This window comes from Prosopis cineraria, unplaced genomic scaffold (assembly GCF_029017545.1).
Source record: "Prosopis cineraria cultivar Desert tree isolate PC_DT_omini unplaced genomic scaffold, ASM2901754v1 PC8, whole genome shotgun sequence".
NCBI classification, from domain to species: domain Eukaryota; kingdom Viridiplantae; phylum Streptophyta; class Magnoliopsida; order Fabales; family Fabaceae; genus Prosopis; species Prosopis cineraria.
In genome coordinates, this window is record NW_026555339.1 from 23535110 (window position 1) to 23557403 (window position 22294).

General features: G+C 32.0%; 2 protein-coding genes and 1 long non-coding RNA gene across 3 annotated transcripts; 2 read left to right on the forward strand and 1 right to left on the reverse strand.

Moving 5' to 3' along the window:
- The first annotated feature begins 810 nt into the window (after positions 1-810).
- Positions 811-3342, forward strand: LOC129319046 (probable glutathione S-transferase). The gene is made up of 2 exons (XM_054964077.1): positions 811-1234; positions 2814-3342. The coding sequence occupies exons 1-2, from the start codon at positions 911-913 to the stop codon at positions 3159-3161; spliced, it is 672 nt and encodes a 223-aa protein (XP_054820052.1). The 5' UTR covers positions 811-910; the 3' UTR covers positions 3162-3342.
- A 7692-nt stretch (positions 3343-11034) lies between these two features.
- On the reverse strand, positions 11035-12770 carry LOC129317131 (uncharacterized). Its single transcript, XR_008594929.1, has 2 exons — positions 12449-12770; positions 11035-11333 (listed from the first exon to the last, which is right to left on the reverse strand). It is a non-coding gene; the product is annotated as an uncharacterized LOC129317131 (long non-coding RNA).
- A 646-nt stretch (positions 12771-13416) lies between these two features.
- Positions 13417-14199, forward strand: LOC129317480 (uncharacterized). Its single transcript, XM_054961800.1, has one exon. It carries the CDS (start codon positions 13417-13419, stop codon positions 14197-14199), a length of 783 nt encoding a protein of 260 aa, XP_054817775.1.
- The last annotated feature ends 8095 nt before the right edge of the window (positions 14200-22294 follow it).

Genomic DNA, 22294 nt, shown 5'->3' on the forward strand with positions numbered 1-22294 from the left:
TGTCAATTTAAGTATATGTAATAATAAATATACTCATACATAAAAATATTAATCCTTCCGTTAAAAAATGTAAGGCATTTTTAATCTAATCTTATCTCCTAATAAAAAAGTTATTTGTTTTCAAATTAACCCTATGTTTCTATGTTTACCTCTATTTAATAGGGAGTTTCACTCTAAAATAAATATAAAGTAATTTATTTAATAAAGGTATATCTAAAAAAATGTAATGATTACTTCTTGAAAAATTAAAAATATCCTATATTTTTAAACATCTAACTTCTCATCAAAAATACTTTATATTTTTAAACAAATGAAGTATTTATTATAGAAAGAAGATAGAAAAGTGATTTATCTACTATTAACATTCACTTGGACTTGAGTTTCACACAATATGAACTATGGATTTGTTATAAAGTATATTTAAATTTGAATCCTTCATAGTAAATTTAGATAGTCAACTTATAAAAATTAAAAAAATTAATATTAAATTTGAATTATTTAAATTAAATATGGACTTTTGATTTGTTATAAAGTAGATTATATTAAAAAAATTTATAATTTATATAAATTTTTTATTTTAATATATATATATATATATTTTTAAAAGTTTAAACATAGAACCTCCAAATTAAATTTAAATGGTTCAGGTCCATCTACAGAGGCAATAAACAGTATGCCGCCCGTCTTGGTTATGAGCGCCGAAGCTGGACCCTGGTTATTGTGTTCAATTCGGCTACGGAACTGGAAAAAACAATAATAAAGTTTTATCATTCTGGCCATCTTTTCAACTCAACTTTTGAAATGTTTAAAGTGTGTGCGTGTGTGTGCGTGTGCGTGTGTGTGATTGAATACTGGTCGATCGAGAAGAGATCAGGTTAAAACAAGTTGAGAGGAAAACTAGTTGAACGCCATGAGAGGTGAAGAAGATCAGGTGAAGGTATTGAGCTTTTATTTGAGTCCAGTTTGTTGCAGAGTTGTGTGGGCTCTGAGACTGAAGGGCGTTGATTATGAGTATGCTGAAGAAGACATCTTCAACAAAAGCAACCTTCTTCTGCAAATGAATCCTCTTCATAAGAAAGTTCCTGTTCTGATTCATCGTCTTAGACCAGTCTCTGACTCACTCATCATCCTCGAATACATTGATGAGACTTGGATCACCCCGAATCCATTGTTGCCTCAGCATCCTCATCACAGATCTCTTGCTCGCTTTTGGGCTAAATTTGCTGAAGAAAAGGTATGCAATATATTTTTAAATTCAACTCAACAATTAGGAGCAATGCCCGTTTTCTTACTTAGAAGAGATATGGATTCAACGCAACTCAATTTTTTTTATTTTTTTTAAAAAATTTAATCCTAATCTAAACGATGCATGCACCGAAACATGTCTAAGGTTAAGTTTTAATTTGAGATCTCTTCTAAGTAAGAGAGATCATTTGTCACTAGAATAACTAGCCAATGACCTAAAGCTTTTTATCTAGATATGTTAACATAAATTTGTTTTTTTAAATCTTTCTACTTCATATTATTTATCTGTATTTTTTTAAAAAAAACTGTGGCCTTTCTAATTTATCTTTAATATGCTTCCAAAAAAAATCTACCATAATCAAATAAATTTTAAACAATTATAAAGACTAAAGACTATGGTGAGTTTCTTTTTTAAATTGAATTTTCATTTATAGAATTTCATTTATATTTCTTGATTTCTAAATAGAAAGCATTAGAAAGCATCATTGATGAATGATATTATCATCCTAATCAGGCATTCATCAACATTTGTTCACTATTGTCATATATTCAATATTTCTTTTAAAAGAATCTATTTCAAAATTTTATAGTATTATAATATATAATTTTTTTATAACAGGGAAAGACTAAGAGACAGAAATATTAAATATTATAATTTATAAATTAAAAAATATATTAATATAGTAGTGACCAGTCTGACCACTATTTAATTATGGTCTGATTAATGAATTGTAAATTATTGTCTTGTCTGATTTAATATTCGGTTTAGTTTTTGATATTCTTTGGTGCTTATGTTACTTAACTTAGAAGTCATGATGACATGTAAGTTATTGTGTATTTATAGCTTGAAACATCACAGAGCTATTATGAAATAGGCTTCCTAGGCCGAATCATCAGGCCCAAGCTTTCCATGTACACGAATATTTTCACCATTTGAAAAAAACATCCACCCGTAATTGGAAATGACACACATGTATAGACATGCACGCCAACCCCTGAGAAGCTATATCAACAGTCTTATGAGTAATAAAACAAAAGGTTGAATGGCAAATTATTCAATAATATTTGAGATCTTAAATTTATTTTTCATATAACATTTATCTTTTATTTTTTAAAACAGTGCAACATTGTCTCTATAGTTATTAATTTTTAACTTGTTTATAAAAAAAATTATAAAAAATAATCGCAAAAATTACAGCAAAAGACTAAGGAATTTTTCTTGATCTTTTTTTTTTGTAATTTTTCGATCATTTTTTGTAATTTTTTTAGAATCTTTTTTGCATTTTTGAGCTCTTTTTTATAATTTTTTAGTTAATTAATTGTCAAAATTAGTTTTTCTTAAGGATAAGAGTGAAATTGCACCTTTTTAAAAATTAAATAAAAATATTATATTAAAAATGAGTTTAGAATCTCAGACATTTCTTAATTTATAATTTAAAAGTAAAATTGTCCTTTAACCTTAGAACAAATTAAGGATCCAACAATCATGGGACCAAATTACAGACTTTGTAAGCTATATGAACCAAATTAAATTAAACGTTTTTTAATTATTCAATTCAATATGACAGATTTTGTACGGTGCATTTCGGGCCATGTGTTCTGATGCGGATAACAAAGAAAATGCAGCAGAATTAGTACGGGAAGACATGGAGAAGATCGAAGAACTAATAAAGGGAAAGAAATTCTTCGGAGGCGAAAATATTGGGTACCTTGACATTGCGTTTGGATGGATGTCTTATTGGCTTCCAGTATGGGAACAAGTTGGAAATATGCAAATATTGGATCCTTTCAAATGTCCAAACTTGGCCTTATGGATGAGCAATTTCCTTAATCACCCAATTGTCAAGGACACTTTACCTCCAAGGGACAAAATGGTCCTTTACTTCCATGATCGTTTCGTGGCACGTAATAATTAGACAATGACAATAGTTCATGATTATAATAAATGATTAGAGGAGATTACTTGTAATGCATAAGAGTTTGAAAAATAAGGCACATTATATTGTTATAACTCATGGATTAATACAAATTACCTTTGTATTTAACTAGTTTTTGGTACCCGTATATTGCACAGGTAGTTTCACGGCCAAGTATTTGTACTATTGTGTGGCTATATTCATTACTTATTTCATTAATATCTAGCAAATCATGTCAAGTTTCAATGTAAAGGAAATGTAGAGATTTTATGGGTTAGAATACTCATTCATAAATTTAGGTTAAAATAAAGTTAGTTTAACATAACAATTGACTATTTAACATTTTCATTACTATTAAACATAATAGTACACCATTCCCAAGAAAAAAATTCATCAATGATCATATTGTTGCCACAAGCTACAATCTCTATGTACCATGTACAAATAGTTGCCAATCTCTACACAACATTCCTAGAAAGAGAGAAAAAAAAAAAAGGATTGAGTACATTGTCTACAATTCAACTTCTTCACTGGTTATGCATTTTCGGTCACTGTGTTTTATGGTATCTACAATAGAAGTCATGAGCCTACCAGAAGCTTTGTTGAGTAGGTGCATACTCAGCCAATTTATAATGTCCAAACGCATGTCAAACAATTGCTCCTGTTACAAAAAAAAAAGCCATCAAAGCTAGTACTCCTCTAAAAGATAGTTATTTTGTATTCAGCATTTACCATATGACTTAAGCTTTAAAATTTGACAAATAACTTACATTGGTGAATGTAAGTATTGTTAGTCCGTCTCATTCTTCTTTAGCGTCATTCTCCTAGTGTCTTAAACAATAGACAACATATAATTCATAAGAAAATCTGTGCAGATTTTGTTAACATTATGTCAAAAAACCTTTTACCAGGTTAAATAACCAATTAGCATATTCCAACTTACATATTGAGTTAGGTAACCATCTTCACAATTTTGACTTTCAAGTCCCTTAACTGACTATATGTCTGTCCTTTTAATTTCTTCAAAAGCGCAATAAATTTATCATTCAAGCAAGTTAAATAAACAATGTAAGTAATAACAACAAATCTTATTTACAATACAATGGAAATAGATAGAAGTCATACCATCACTTGAACCATCATGGGTTCTTGATTTGGTCTCCTTCACTTTCATACGCTGACTTTTTTCTTTGTCTTTTATTACTCACATTAGGGCTATCCACCATATTCAATGAATCCAACACAAACATTTTACCTATTTTTTGTTTTAACACATAGCATGACCAATGATTATTTAAATTTATAGGCGCAAACATCAATTCACATTCTACTAGATTATATCTCACGTATCTAGGCATTAGGTTCTCCAAATTAGATTCCAACTACAACAGATATGGAGAACAATTAGTTAGAAAATCCATTATTGAAATAAAACATACAATTTATGATCTCACTATTGAATCGACAAAATACACAATCACTCACTACAAAAAACATTGAATTATTTCGTACTAAAAAATTAGGGTCCACAATATGTCGTTCTGCATATTTGTGTTTCACTTTCTACTCCTCCATTAACAATTTACCTACTAAAGTTATCACCTGCACAAAATAAAACATAATTAGTTGTATGCGTTTGAATAGATTATAATTCAAGAAAATATGTACAAAACAAGAACCTATTTTGCCATTTATTGATTTTCTCAGTCTAAGACTTTGACTTTCGCCCCTTATCATGTAGTAACCATCAACCTCAATAATAGTCCTACATACCAGTTAATAGATGTTACATTTAATGCCTTCTTACCTCATCACACCCCAATACTAAAGGTATGATCGGTATGGAATATAATGTGGACTCACATTCCATAAGCTTTGATTATCTAGAAATTAAGTTAAATTGGCAATATATGCAAGTTATATATAACAATAAAGTTCTTAAAGTTTTTAAAGTTTTTGTAGAAATTTCAACAGTCTCCCCTATAATTTGAACCTCCTGAAATTTCTACAAAACTACAAAACCTATCAATTAAACTAGCAAGGAGACTAGCTCCATTCCAGAAACTTTCACAATAACAAAATAAAACTAGGATCCAACTATGGGATACATGGAGCACTAACTTATAATTTGCAAAATACAATATAAGATTTCACCGAAAAGAGTAATCACCATGTACTTCCTTTATCCAAAAAGCAAGAATGACCCTCAATGGTCAGTTAGAAGCACAAGGTTAGCTACAATATCTGAGACAAAAAATTTATCGGTGAGTAGTGTCCTAATCCAAATTTTAATAAAGAAGATATATAAAGATAATAAATAACAAATTTAACTTCAAATAATTTAATGAAATAATGAATTATCAAAAATTTAAAATAAATAATGATTTTTTATAATAGTGTGATTATGAATTTAGACAAGGTTGACGAAATCACATATGTGTATTAAAAATTTCACTGTTCACAAAATATAAAAACTTACAATAAACACAGTTTGATAAAGTATTTTCAGAAAATTTTATGAAAATGATAAATTTAAACTTGAAATTTTAAGAGGGCTTTATCAAAACAAGTAACAAGCGTGGACATATAGTCTACGAGGATAAATAACCAATCAAGTGTGGTCAAAGGCTACGAAACAAGTGCAGCAAAAGCCATGAATCAAGCACAGGCATGAAGCCCACGAAAACAAGCATGAGTACAGCGCTCACAAATACCATCCCTTCAACCCACGTGCATTAGCCTTTGCATAAGGCCAGCACTTCCTATAAGTACCCTGCTAGTTAGGTGAACAATGACATGTCAAGGGCTAATAAAATTACCGTTAACATCCAGTGTTCTAAATTCAGTCCCCTAATTAAAATCAAGCATGCATAGAGAGTTGAAAACCATTTCAAAGTTTTCACTTTCAAAATATATGATTTGGTTGTCATATTCCATTCCCATATTCATTGTCATTTCGTCCATGCACGAAATGTTGTACTAAAGGTTTGCATATTGAACGTAAAGTTAAAAAAATTGATTTTTTTTTTGAAAAATAACATCATTTGTCGTATACCAACTTTAATTATTACTTATCAATAGCATAAATCATTAGAAAAATCAAGATATCATCATTAATAAAATAATTATAAAAAAATAGAATTGACAAGAACATTTAGATAACAAATAAAGAAATAGTATTAAAATCTAAGTAAAGAAATTTTTTTATAAATAATTGCTTGAAATTCATTCGAAACGCTACCTACTCACTTGAGTGTTTTTCAAACATTCTAAAACTTGCTTCTTTTAACTTGTTGACCTCTATTATAATGATGCCCTCAATATCCTAGCAAATAAGTTAAAATTTAAATCATTTATCAAATAATTTTTCAAGTATTTAATGAGTATTACTATTTAATCTAGTCAATGCTAAAAATACTATATCCAATTACACTACATGTACACTTGAGTTAACCCAATTATTTGAGAAATAATTTTTTCAAATACTTAATGGATATCACTATTTAATTTAGTCAATGTTAATAATACTATATCCAATTACACTGCAAGTACACTTAAGTTAATCCAATCATTTGATAATCCTGAATATATATACTCATATCCTCTTATGACTCATACTCATTTATAAATTATTATAAATCATATCAATCATTTTAAAGCTTCCTAAGCGCATTTCTTTATCAAGAATAAATTAAAATCCTTAAAACAAGTCCTAAACCCTTTAAACATTGAATATACTTATTTCCTCTACTTTGATTTTTCTACACATTTTCTCAACACCTTAAAGGCGTTAACATTCAAACCACATCATCAACTATTTATATATTACTCTAGACCAGCAAAAGAAAACCCAAGAATTCCCTTTTTATTCAATCGTCCAGCAGCAACAGAGCAAAGAAATTCTCATCTAACATATAGAAGACAGAAAAGATTTAATCCTAGGCCAAACTTCTAACCCAAGTGCAATACTTCAATTCTAGCTACAAGTAACACAGGGAGAATAAAGAACAGAGACGACGTCCATCGACTGAAGGAGGAAGAGATTAATTATGTGCTGTCATTGCACTGAAAGAGGAAAAGAAAGAACATCCGCTCACCTCCCACAAAGTTGCAATAGACAACCCAAAGCCAGCATGTGATTGGAACTGAAGACGAGAAGGAGAAGAGCTCCGATCAGTTACACGCGCGAGGAAGAAAAAGAATGAGAACTTCAACCATAACGCACAACTCAATTACCATACATGCCTAAACTTTCAACTGATTAGGAGAAAGAAAAGAGAAGCTGAAGATGGACGCAGCAATGCACCTATTTCAGCCACAACATATGAAAATTAGAGCAGAAACTTAGCAGACAGCAACAGGCGAACAACAAAAACAAAACAGTGAAAAAAGAGCCACACCGATGATGAGGAGAAGAACAAGCCGGAGGTGAGGAGGAAAAGTTCGACAACGTCGAGAAGAGAGTAATCTAAGGTCGGTGAAGAAGAGGTTTCCCGAATGCTCTGTTATCTTGCTTGCTCTCGAAGATATAATCTGATGAAAGAAAGTTTGGGGAAAATAGTAAGAAAAGGCCAAAGATAAGTCCAAGAAGGAGCTGGAAAATTACAAGAATAACCCAAATTCTTCTAAGATTTAAAATAAAATAAAAATTAAATTTGCTAACAAAATTCTTATTTAAATAAAATATTCTTTAGGAAAGTTTTTTTTGTTAAATTTAAAAGGTTGGATCATTACATACATACTACTTTTGAATTAAAAAACTTACTCTGCTTTATCACTTAATCTTTTTTTTATTATGCAATACTCATAAACCTCCTTCCTTGATAGTTGCATGAACTCTACATATTGTCTTTTTCTTGCCTCTTTGTCTCTTGTGTCCTCATCTAAAGATGATTTCACAAGTAATGCCAACTGTGTGTGTAATTTTGTTGGTCCTTCTCCTTGACATTTTAGGCATGGTAAATTGTTCCTCTTCCTCAACATAATAACCAAAACATAAATATAAATCACCAAATTACCTACTTGCAGTATGTATTTTTGCAGGTATTCTCTTCCATCAATAGATAACCTCATTTGGAGATCTTATTGTACCGCTCCATTAGTTTCTTTTACCATCACAATTCACAGTTCCTCCTATATTCATAGCTGGCAAAGCCAACACAACTTGTCATACCAAGGGCATTTTTACATATTGTTTACCACTCCCTCCAAATTGGCATATTGTTGACTTGTCTTGATCCTTCTTTCCAACACTTATGTGCATAGCTTTCTTTGTTGTTACTTCTTTTAACTTTTCATGAGCATTTTTTTATTTTCTTTTTTTTTGTCTTCTCTTTTTTGGTTTGTCAATGTTGCATTAACATTTGTGTTCTACATCTTGTCATTGGTCTTCTCAATAATGTTTTGTCTTCTCTCTGTTTCCTTGATGAACCTCTTTTTTGTTCCGATTTCTTGAGTATTGTTGTCCTTCAGGTATTTCTTCTACGTCGTCACTCAATTCCTCTTTTTGGTTTCCTCTAGCACAATCAAAATCTACTAATTGTTGTGTAAATTGTTGCACAAAATTAATTAAAGTTCCATACAACTTTTGAACACCTTATATTATTACACGAAATAACAATCCATAATGTCTTTACAATCACACAATTTTGTACTATTTTTCATGGTTATATAAACTTTTGAATACTCACCAAATCACAAAACATTAAAACTGGTGGCAACTTCGTGGAACATCTATTCCAATAATTTCCCTGTAGTTGTTCTTTTTTTATATTTAAAAAAGAAAAAGAACCCCAAACAAATCAAGACACCAACATCCTAACATTATTACATTCAGATACACTAATCATAATCATAACACTATTTACATGATATAAAACCGCAATGTAGATGAATTCATAATTTCATCAATAGTACAATATTTTTCTTCTAACAACAAACTCTCACTTTACAGTCCCAGATAAATAGTGGAACAAATTTCAGGAAAAAATATGAAGTTCTAAATCTAATGTTTTAATTATCATCTTGAAAGTTATTTATTTTGACTTAATATTAGTTACTGAAATACTCATCACTTAATAAAAGAATAGGTATAGAATAGACTATATGTTAAGAGCTATACCCTCTCGTGATCAATTCCAATGAATTCCTACAACTATTCAATCTTCCAACTATTTATCTTTTTCTTCTAACTTAAACCCTTTAATCTATTTCTTTCTCTTTTCTACAATCCTATTATTCCCTATTTTTTCTGTTCTCTTTGTTGGTTTCTCCCTCAAAATTTTATTTATAAATGAAACGAAATCCAGCTATGCTCCATGACAGAAAAGTAGAACACAAAGATGAACATAATAAACATACTTGGAGCTTACTCAAAACTATTTCAAAATTAAAAATTTCAATGCATATATATTAAAACCAGAACAAATCACTGTGAAGCCTTATCCTTTTTCTTCTCATAACCAAAGTCCAACAAAAAGGATTTCGTACTACCATCCATTACACCAGGGAAGTTCTATAAGCACAAATCAGTGGCAAATATGCTATATTACTAAAACAAATACCTGATTAAAAAAAGGATGGTAATTGAAGAAATAATCAATATCTGTTATGCTAATAAATAACCACTTTCTTCCCACAAAAACACTCTGTCCAGTTAATTTATGGAGCAACCCATTCCGAAGGTAAAAACATCAGCATTTTCATTCATCACCTGATAGATTCGGAGTCCAGAATTTCGGATACGCAAGCTAGTGGTTTGCTTCAACACTGAGATATAGAAACAAAAAAGAAACGATTAGACAACGAGGCCACTACTCGGTGTTCATTAGTTATCTGCGATAATGCTGATAAGAGTCGAGGAAGATAACAATTGAGATCAAATAAAGAAGCAACTAACAAGTACAGGTTTACATAATCGAACTCAAGGAAAGGAATATGTGAAGGTAAAAAAAAAAAAAAAAAAGAGTATTGACTGGCACGACCTGTGGCGAACCTTAGACGGTGCTGAAGATTATGTTTGTATAATAACTTATCTTAGCCAGGGATAGCCGATTCTGGTGTTACTCAATCAGTTCTCAGGTAAGGGAAATCTGTTTGACTTGCACTTCCTGATTATGCCGTGCAGTGGAAAAACTTGTAAGTCTCTCTCAGTAAGACTTGGGCCCATTAGTGATTGACTCATTACTTAACCAATGAAACCAAAAATTAACATTAAATATACGTTTAAACGGTATAATATAACAACTTTGGCATTCAGTGCAAATTATGACCACCACACATGAACAAATTCTTTTAATAATTAATTGATAAGGGTTCTTTCTTTTTAGTAAGCAATAATTCCTGAACCACTTTTCACATAAACCTACTCCAGTTGTAATAGTGATGTTAGGTTGGGTTTTTGTTACAGTCACGTAGGATGAAAAAACAAATGCAGACATATTAATTTTAAAAAAACTAACGTCAGTCTTAAAATGAGATGAACAAAGAATATTTATGGCCGTGCATGTGATTTTTTTTTTTGGGTAAAAATGTATATTTTATTATAGTTCTTTGGTATATTTGTATATATGTATATATATCGTTAGTCATTATTACTGACAATGTATTAAAATAATTTAGTTTAACAAAATATATTATGAAATCCTTCACCAAAGGAAATAAATGAAAGGTTTGGATTTAAAAAAATTTTTGTTTTGAATTACTCTTTTTTTTTTAAAGCATAAGTTCCTATATTTATCAAGCATTATTTTTATATTTTTTTATCACGGGGAGAAAGTTATATTGTTTGGGACATTAAATGAAGAAATAACATTTCCTTTTTTATACAGTTTTATAACATTTCAATAAATAATTATTGTTTAGAGATATTAAATAACTCAACCAATGTTTTATTAGTTAAATAAGATATTTTTTTAAAAAAAGAGAAACATGCAATCCGTTCCCCCGTATAACTACAGCCTACATGAAACAAAACCCATTGCATCAGTTTGCAAAAGAATCCCGTCTTCTTCCCCTTCTCAATCTCATCCTATGTGTCAAAATATGCTTCTTAAATTGTGAGATTGGAAACGTCTTCAATCTTCATCGTCAAATAATCATTTTCTGCAATGAACTCCAAGTCTGATTTCGTTTTCTCAGCTTCAAAATCTCAAGATGCTATCATGGATCCTCCTGCTTCCAAAGAAGAGATTGACTTACTAAACAGAAATGCTTCCAAAGTAGATGAAGAACTGATAGACAAAGGATCAAAAAGCAAACAACATGGACCACATCCCATGGATATTCATGCTGAAAGTGCTCGAGACAGTGAAGAAAATCCAGGCAAGGAAAATTTACTACAGGGAATCAAAGCATTTAAAGCTCCTATTTCTTACGAAGACTCCCTTGTAGGCTTCGATGGTTGTTATGGGATTAGTGAGGGAATTAACACTAAACATATTAATGAGACTCTAGTTAAGGAATTGGAGCAAAATTGGTCTCCTTCTGATTATACCAAGAAACTGATAGATCAATATCCTAGTGTCCAGATCTCATATGAAGAATGGAAGAAAATCTGCTCACCATGGGTAGATGCTATAGTTATTAAAACTCTGGGTATTCAGCTCAATCCTAAATCTCTTAAGCCAAGATTGGTGAAAATGTGGCAGATCAGAGACTTTGAACTCATTGATCTGGTTAATGGTTATTATATCATCAGAACCACAAATCAGGAAGCATACCAGAACATCCTTAATAGAGGTCCATGGACAATTTTTGACCATTGTATCATGGTCTAGTGCTGGGCACCGAGTTTTGACCCGAACACTAATCTTCTTGGTAAGGTAGCACTTTGGGTGAGATTAAACAATATTCCTATTCAATGCTATGATAAAGAAATCCTATGGAGGATAGGAAATTGTATAGGTAAAATCCTGAAGGTTGATGTCAACACTCTCTCTGAAGCTAATACCCAAAACAAGACAAGTAAAATAGAGAAGGGAAAATTTGTTTGAATTAGTGTGGAAATCGAGCTTCAAAAGAAACTGGTACCAAGGATCCTTATCAGAGACGAACTTTACAATGCAGAATATGAAAGTTTAAACCTTATACGTTTCAGGTATGGTTGCTACAAACACAACAAAAGCTCTTGTCCGTATAATCCTAAGACTATAGATATAGAAAAGGAGAAGAACAAGGCCGAAGCAAGTAACAAACCACAAGATCATCTATGAGGAAACACAACCAGACAGCCACCATACCAGAAAAACCAGCAAGATGAAGCTCATGAAGGTTCGTCGAAAGCTTACTCGCCAGACGAAACTTGTGGGGAGTGGATGAAGTTTCGAAGACCAGCCCAAGCATGAAAACCAAAGAATCCAATGGGTAATCAGCAAAATCACCCAAATCGAGGATCTAGCTTCATTAACAAATCTTAATTTGATGTGCTAGCCAACCTAGAGTACAGAGACGATGGCAAGGTGAGCTTTCTAGCTTCTTTCAACGATCCATCTATGAAAAACCTAGCTAAGACTGTTAGAAATGTATGGGTAAGGAAAGACTTGGCAGGAAACAAGAGAAATCGTGCTGATGCGAAGGATACGGTGGCTGAAATAATCAGCAGCAGTGAAATTAGCCATGATAAAGAGTTTCAGTCTGGTTCGGTGAAAGGGAAGAAAGCGTCACATAATAGGCTGAGCTTTAATTGGGACGGCCCAAAGAGTTTCAAGCTGAACAAAATTCCTCTAAGTGGGCTGCAGCCGAAGCAAACGAATTCCAGGCCCACAAAACGCATTTACACGGTTATTAAGGGAAATAAAAGAGACTTAGGCTATTTTAAGAAGCCCATCGCAGCAGACCAAGCCAACAATACTGTGCTTAAAGCTATGAAGGATATTTCTTTCTCTCCTGATCCGTGAATCTGGACGCAGGGATTAGGAAAAAAAATTTCTAATGTTAATTTGATTTCTCCTCCTAATTCAGCTGAGAATTATGATATTACCGAGCCTCTTGATCCTAGTAATTCCATCATTTTTGTTCCTAAAACTCAAATGAACACTGATCCGACCGAGGCTTCTCAAAATCAATTCTTATGCGATAGAGATATGAACGGCAATGATGATGATATTATTGATGATGACCTCTTAGATGAGGATTTTGACAATGCATGCATCAATAACAACTTGGAGGATGATGAATTCAGTGATAATGAGGATGAAGCCTAATCCTCCCTCCAGGTTTATTCCCTCCTATTATTTTTATTCCTTATTTTTATTTTATGGATATTATATGTTGGAATTGTAGAGGCACTTGCAGTAAAAGCTTTCCTGGTCGCATCAAAGAAATTACTTATGCTCATAACACTCAAATTCTTATTCTAATTGAAACTAGAGCTAGTGGTTCTAGAGCAGACATGATTGTTAAAAAACTAGGCTTCTCTGATTGGATCCGTGTTGAAGCTACCGGATATGCTAGAGGTACTTGGATCCTTTGGAATAATAACACTATTGAAATTGATTATATTTATTCTAATGTCCAAATTCTTCATTGTAAAGTTAATGTTTTATCCAATAATACCTCTTACCTTTTATCTTGTGTTTATGGAGATCCTAACCCTTACGAACGTGTTGCTCTTTGGGACTCCATTACATTACTGGCTCAAGATATCTCTGATTCTTGGCTTATTGTAGGTGATTTCAATGCCTATCTTTCCTATAAAGATAAATGTCCAGGCAGTGGTCATAATCAGAGAGCTATGAAACAATTTAGAGACTATATCAATTCTTCCAATCTACTTGAGCTAAACTTTACTGGTGATAAATTCACTTGGGGTAAAGGAAATGTGAAAGAAAGACTTGACTGGGCTTTCTGTAATATTGAATGGCATATTAAATTCAACCAAGCGAATTCTTATCATCTACTCAAATATGACTCTGATCATCAGCCTATTAGAATCCAACTTCAGAAAGGATTCAATCCTTACCATCACAAAGGACCTTTTCAGTGTCATGCTGCTTGGATGCTAGAAGAGTCCTTCCATTCGATTATCAAGAAATCCTAGAAAAATAATGATTGGAATGAAGGAAGAATTAAAGTTGCTGATTCTGCAACATTATGGAACAAAAACAACATCAGCAGCATTCCTCTAAAAAAGAAAAGAATCCTTCACAGACTTAAAGGAATAAACTGTCGAAGGAATCACAATGATAATTACTTTCTTAAAAAGCTTGAAAATTCTTTATGGGAAGAATTAAACAAGGTCATCTTGCAAGAGCAACTAATTTAGTTTCAGAAATCCAGATGCAAATGGTTGAATTGAGGCGATTGAAATACAAAATTTTTTCATGCCACCTCTATCATTAAAAGGAAAAGAAACCAAATATTAGCTCTCAAATCTGACAATGATACTTGGATCCAGGACCCTAATATTTTGAAAAGCATGGCTATCTCTTATTTTGAAAATCTTTTCAAGAAAGATGCTCCTGTAAAAGACAAGCTCATCACTGATAAGGGATTTCCACCTCTCTCTGCCTTACAACTCCATTCTATCCATAGAGAGGTCATCGAGGAGGAAATCAAGATCGCTGCTTTTGATATTGGAGACTTTAAAGCCCCTGGGCCGAATGGTATCAATGCTGGTTTTATCCACAACTATTGAAATGATCTCAAAACCAGCATTGTCGAACTCATTAAAAAGGTCTTCATCAATCCGGACACCATTAGTGAGATAAATGATACCTTCATTACTCTCATTCCTAAAGTTGATAACCTTACTTATATGAAGGACTTTTGGCCTATATTTCTCTGTAATGTCAGCTACAAAATCATAACTAAAATTCTCTCTAATCGTCTTCATCAATATATGAACAATCTTATTGGAGATTCTCAATGTAGCTTTATTCAAGGTTAGTAAAGTAGTGATAATATCATTATCGCTCAGGAAATCATTTACTCTATGAGGATTAGGAACAAAAAGAAAGGTTTTATGGCTCTTAAAGTAGATCTTGAGAAAGCTTTCGATAGACTCTCTTGGGATTTTATTGACGACACTCTTCATTCTATTAGTTTGAATACTCACCTCAGAAAATTGATTAGAGCTACCATCTCTACTTCTCGTATGAAAGTCCTTTGGAATGGTGAACCTACTAAGGAATTTGTTCCCTCTCGTGGCATAAGACAGAGAGACCCTTTATCTCCTTATTTATTTATTTTGTGCATTGAACTTCTTAGTCATTATATTATTAGTTCCATTGATAAAAATGAGTGGAAGCCAATTAGACTAATAACTAATAGGCCTCTTATTTCTCATTTATTTTTTGCAATGACTTGTTACTTTTTGCAGAGGCATCTATTAACCAAGCTATGATTATTCAACAATGCCTCTCAAATTTCTGCAATGCTTCTGGACAAAAAGTTAACAATCGAAAATCTAAGCTCTTTTGTTCTAGGAACGTCAACTTTAATATGGCTTCTCAGATCAACTCTGAATTAGGAATTTCCCTCACGGGTAATCTTGGCAAATATCTAGGAATTCCTTTAATCCATGAAAGGGCTTCTAAGTTTACCTTTACTCCTTTACTTGATAAAGCTTGCATTACCAATTAGAAAAGCCAATTTCTTAACTTCGCTGGGAAAACTGTTCTTATTAATTTTGTTCTTTCAGTAATTCCTAGCTATGCCATGCAGACCTTGTTGTTACCTAACAATATTCTTATAGAATTGGGAAAAAAATCTAGAAACTTCCTCTGGGACTCCTCTGATGGCCATAAAAAACCTCACCTTATTTCTTGGGATCATATTACTATGGATAAATCTAATGGGGGACTTGGTATCAAAAATCTTAGGAGCATAACATTGCCTTCATTATGAAACTTTGCTGGGGTCTCATCACTCAACCAAATCGGCTTTGCGAGATTCTTCGTGACAAATATAAATGTATAAGCCCTACTATTTCCATGGTCTATAAACCTAGCTTCTCCTCTTTCACTTAGAATAGTATTTGCAAAGTTTGGAATAAACTCATGGCACATGTTGGCTGGAAAATTAATAAGCAAGACCATACCTCCTTCTGGTACAGTAAGTGGTCCCCTTTTCTAGAACCTCTTATTTTTTATGCTTACCCTAGTGCGGAGCCTATTCTTCATGCTTGTGTTTCTGATCTTAGTAATTTTGCTGGGAGATGGAATTTTAGTCTTTTGAATCATCACCTCTTTACTGAGGTGATAAGACTTATTGTGCTGGTGAGACCACCTAATCCTGAGGGGGAGGATGATTTCATTATTTGGAGACCATCCTCTGATGGCAACTTCTCTGTCAAATCGGCCTACAAAGTTATGTCCTCTTAAAAGGATTGTAACAACACCGACATGTGGGCTAAGATTTGGAAATGACCTACTTATAAAAAAATCAAGTGCTTTCTTTAGAAGGCTGCTTGAGACAGACTACAGCTTAATTCTACCTACACCAAAAGGAATACTCCTCTTTAAAGATCTTGCTTTTTTAGATGCAATTCTCTCAATTCCTCTATCCATATTCTACGAGACTGTATAGAAGCTCGTAATGTATGAACTAAACTAGTGAAACCCTCAAAACTTAATACTTTCTTTTCCCTTTCTGTGTAGGATTGGATAATTTGGAATGCAAAAGTTAAGGCAAGAAATCTAAATACAAGAAGGATCCCTTGGTAGAGACTTTTTCCTCAGGTTTGCTGGAACATCTAGAAGACGCGTTGTAAGAATATCTATTCTGGAGAAATCTCTCAGAATGTCGACATTGCTTTCTCCAGTACCTAACAAATCACCAACGATATGAGGCTTCAATCCAAAGTTAACCTTCTAAGTCACGATTGCAAAAGGCTAAAGGCATGTTGGACACCCCCAGATATAGGCTGGATCCATCTTGACATTGATGGGGCTGTCAACTCCATCAGAGCTGCTACTTATGGTGGTATCATATGAGACGATAAAGGGAATTAGATCAAGGGTTTTTCCAAATACCTCGGTTATCATCCTAGCACAACAGTAGAACTATTAGGCATTTTAGAAGGACTTCAACTTTATTGGAATGCCCATTTTAACAAAATCAACGTCTACTCTGATTCAGTGGAAGCACTTTCGCTTATCCAACATAATTTTCCTAATAATCACCTTCTCTCTAGAATTATCAACAAAGTTAGAACTCTTGTCATGAAAGATTGGATCATTACATTTGACCACATGTTTAGGGAAGCAAATAGATGTGCGGACATGCTCACTCACCTTGCATCTCGAGATAATCTTAGCCTTACTATTTACAAAAACTCACCTCCAGGATGCAAAACCCTTATGGAATCTAACATAACCTGATTTTTCCTTCTTTTACATGGTTTTTTCATGTCCTTGTATTAAAAAAAAAACCTATTACATCGAATGAAGTGTTTCTTGAAAGCAATGAGAACAGCTTTACATTATGGCTATGAGTCACTATAATGAAAACTAAGAGAGTCCTTTTTAAAGTCTTTGCCAAGTTATCATCATCCATTAGAAAGTTTAACGTGTTTAGAGGTATCGGGGATAAATATTCACAGGGATCATAGCTAGACTTTCTTAAACTCCCGTGGAAGCAAACTTTTTGCATGATGGTAAGTTGAGTGAATCTCGTTATAGATTTAATAGTTAATCATAGAAAAATATCCGAAAGTAATTTTTCCTTCTGTTGCTTATTGTTTTTGTTTCGATGGATAGAGTGCCCCGGATTTCATAAAAGATCTAATTGGTTTGAGGTTATTAAGCAATGGTGATAAACGAGGTCACACTAGGGCACAAGTACTTCGAATCTATACTGAAAAGGAGCTGGAAGATGACCAAGGCAAATAATAGCTTTCTTTAATTTTAGTGGACGAAGAGGTTAGTCTAGTTACAAAATTGTTTTCTTTATATTATGAAAGATGATTGCTAACACATTTTATTGGTCCAATATTTGTTCAAAACTACACGAAGCAAACTCTTATACATGGTTGATGGCCAAGACACTTGGTTTCACCAATTTTCAGGAATGTGTTAGGGGAGGGTAAGGTCTATGCTATAGAAGGTTTCGTTGTAAAGGAAAGCTTGTATTATAGGAAATTAGTTAAAAATTTATTGATGCTAACATTCAATGAGACTACATGGTTAAAAGAGTGTACTGGTGAACATTTCCCAGAACATGTGTTAGACCTTACAAGGATCGTTGACATAGTTAAAGGTTCCGTCAGTGTAGATTGATTGATAAGTAAGATCTAGACCACTATTGTAAATGATTTCATTCTATTAATTTAGTAATGAATCCTTAAAACTTTATTTAAAATTAGTCATATTGAATTCTATAGTCTCATGAAGTTAATGATGTGCAGATGTGTATGGACTAATAGTGGATCTAGAATCGGGAAATAAAGGGGAACGATGGGTAGATAAAATGGTTCAGACTGTTGATAAAAGATTTGGAGTAAGTTTACTAAAGAAAGCTTTGAAATTGTATTTGCCAATACCTACTTAACTATTGACTTATGAGAAATATTCATGTCTCTCTAACAGTAACTTCATGTTGAGGTGTCTATTTAATGGAGATGTTGCTGAGGAGGCTTTTCAGGCATGGGTGAATTGTGGTAATAGGCCAGTTAGTGCATTCATAAGTTATGCAAATATTGATCTTGTCCGAGGTGAGGTTAACATGATTCATTTGTTAGTTGTTTAGAAAATGCTTAAATCTGCACAATTGTTTAATAATATGTTACATGATTTTAGATCTTCATATTAGTTTAATATTATTTTGTATAATTTTATATTACAGGTATCTGTGTGATTTGCAATTATTTAAATGCAATAAAAGTAGAATTCAACCCATTCTAGTTTCACCCTTTATTTTTCAGTTATAGGTAGGTTACGTTTTATTTTTTGATTTTTTGATAATATGTAATCGTGGCCAGTTAATACTATTGAATGGATATGTCGGTGAAATTTAATAAACTATTGGCAGACCTAGTTTACCATAGTGAGATTTCTGCCCTGTATTGTGTGGCATGTGCATAAGAATAGTAATTCACATTATTAGTTTAGTTCTAGGATGTTTGTAATATTTTACTATCCTTGTCTTATTTCTTCTTGATCATGGCATATTATAAATATGTAGGTGAGAAGTGTTAATTTTAAGGTAGTACTTGTTAGGTTTGACATGTAATAATAAGGCCGCATATAACATATAATTAATTAATAACTATTCGTCAATTGATATTTGGCATGCAAGCTTGTAATGGAATTCGTGTCAATTGTGTAAAGAAGTAGTACAAAGAAATAACTTCATGTTTGCATATAGAACATAGTGCATAAAGGTAAAATGTGACACACCATGGTTGATAATTACAGAACAATTAATCAAAGACTAATTTAAATTTAAATTCAAAGAGGACGGGTTGTAGGGTAATGAGATACAATGTGCATAAACATGGTATTGAAACTCGAACTGGATCGGCTGGATCAACCCAAAAACCGATGACCCAGTCCCTTGTTCGATCTGGGTTTACTCCTAAACTGGTGAGGGAATGAACTGATATAACTCGGTCAACCTAGATAACCCGGTGGGTTGACTGAGTTAACCAGGTTATTATTTTTTCAGACAAAACCCTCAAAATGACATCGTTTTGGGAGATTTTTTTCATTTTTGATTTTTCAGAGCATTGAGTTCAAAAATAAGATAAAAAAAGTAAAATTGAAGTCAAAAAATGAAAAATTAGAGGCAAAGCACGCTAAGTCCAATCTAGATTTTCAGACAGCATTCAGTTTGGCCTTTCATCTGTGTCTCTCTTCTCTCGCCCTAACCTAATCGGCATCTCTTCTCTAGTTCAGTCTCTGTCTCCTCTCCAGGCTCCAACTCTATCTCCATCTCTGCTATCTCCGTCTCTTCTCCAGCTTAATCTTTGACTCTTTGTCTCTTCTCCAGCTCTATCTCCGTCTCTGCTATCTCCATCTATTCTCTAGCTTAATCTCTGACTCTCCGTCTCTTCTCTAGCTCTATCTCTGTCTTTGTTGTCTCCGTCTCTTCTCCAGCTCTGTCTCTATCTCTTCTCTAGACTTTTGAGATTGAAGGGTTGTAATTGTAAGGATAGATATTTAAAGTGTTGTATTTTATTATTGTTAGACTTTTGAGTGGTTGGATTTGGTTGAATGTTTTTATAATTAATGTCTTTTTATTTAAATTGTATTATTTTAATCATAATCGGTTTGCTACCGGTTCAACCTTCAATTCAACCTTGATTGAACCACTAACCCATAATTTAATGTCATGGCTAGTTCAATAACCAATCTAGTTTTATGTATCTTGTGCATGAATGATGCAATAGTGTGTTACTTGGTGTCTAGAAAGTCAAGTTTCCTATTGCAAAGTTATCTGTTGAGGTCTTTGGGCGTTTTCTTTTGTTTTCTTTTCCCATATTTATTCGCTGGTCCAGGTTCTTCTGCATAGCGCATTGACAGTGACCTATCTGGATTGCTACTTGCGCTAATTTTTTGTATCATTGGAACAGGTTCCTTCTGATGTTTTAATCTTTTCTTGATCCTTTGCATAAAAGCAATCATATGAAAATGAAATAGATGAATGATATTAGTTTCAATAGAGTAGAATGTATTTAATAAATTATTTATACATGTATATGTTCAGTATATATGTTATTAGCTTACGAGTTTTATAGTATGAGGTGCATTGCTAAAATTGGGCGGCCGTAGATGTACATTTGATGGAAGTATTTCTTGGATTAGAAATCTACAGAAGTTTCTTCTGCATATGCCAACACAAAATATGGAAGAGGTCATACTGTCAAGATCCATGCCTTCTGCTCTGGTATTACGAAGTCTGGTTGTATTTGGTTTATTCTGGCAACTTGTCAAAATGGATAGATAATTGAAAAATAAGACATGTAAGTTGAGCACCAAGAAATATAAACAACGTAACATATCTAACGTCAGGGATATAGACCATGTGAAAGAGTTAATGAGGACTCGATAGTTGTGCAAGATGATTTGTGGAGTGGAAGGATGAAGACTAGTTGTCGTTGGATGAACAGTAGACTTGGTATTTATACAAGACGGTTCAAGCGGGATAAATTTGAAATTTGAAAAATTCTCTATTGTTGATGTGTGTGCTAGAAAGTTCTAGGCCCAATATTTTGTGTATGATATTGGGTGATCACAGATCATGCTGCTAAGTAAAATTTAACCGTGAAAATAAACTAAATTCGTTTAATAATAAATTAATATAAAAGGTCACATGATAGAATATTTGTAATAATAAATTGTTAAAACTTTAAAAATTATCTTATATCTATCCAAAAAAGCCATTATTAAATGACTGCATCCTTGGGACTAGATCAAGTAGATTGCTGTGTAAATGAATCAGAAGATACGCATGATGATTGTCTGAATTGTTTATGGACTTGAATGGAAAATATTTCTGTAAAAAAATGATGTTGAATAAGAATCCGTCGTTTCATGTTCAAAAAATAAAATTTTAATTTTAAAAATTAAAATTATTTACGTAAAATATTTTATAGAAAAGCATATTCTGAAAGTACATCCAAACAGTAACTAAAAATAAATTTTTAAAACATAATTATTTAAAATTTTTAAAAAGTAAATTTAAAAAGTAGGATGTTATTTAACTATATTACCTTAAGTTTAATATCTTATTTTTTATTTAAAAAATATCTAATTTATTAAAAATATAATTATTATTTTAATAATAATAATTAGGTATCAATTTTTTTAGTATTATAAATTGAGTAATTAATCATGTTAATTTTCAGCATTAATGTATAATAAAAATTATAAATCTTTATTACATCTTTTAAAATTACAAATTAAAAAATATAAATAATTAGAGATCAAATTTTTAGCATTATAGATCAAAATTTATGTTATTTATAATCTTTATTATATTTTTTAAATATTTTGAATATATTATATTTGTATAATAAAAATTATAAATCATTATAAATCAATGTTCTTTTTAGTAATTATACGTTTAAAAGCACATTTCATTATCACAAACCAAACAACTTTTAATATATTAAATTGACTTTTAAAAAATATATCTAAATATAAATTTTATTAAAACAACTAATTTTTATTAAATGAACTTTCACCAAATAA

Coding starts and splice junctions, on each gene's coding strand:
- LOC129319046 (XM_054964077.1), top strand. CDS start 911: ATGAGAGGTGAAGAAGATCAGGTGAAGGTATTGAGCTTTTATTTGAGT. Junction 1,235..2,813: donor CTAAATTTGCTGAAGAAAAG/GTATGCAATATA, acceptor TCAATATGACAG/ATTTTGTACGGTGCATTTCG.
- LOC129317480 (XM_054961800.1), top strand. CDS start 13,417: ATGGATATTATATGTTGGAATTGTAGAGGCACTTGCAGTAAAAGCTTT.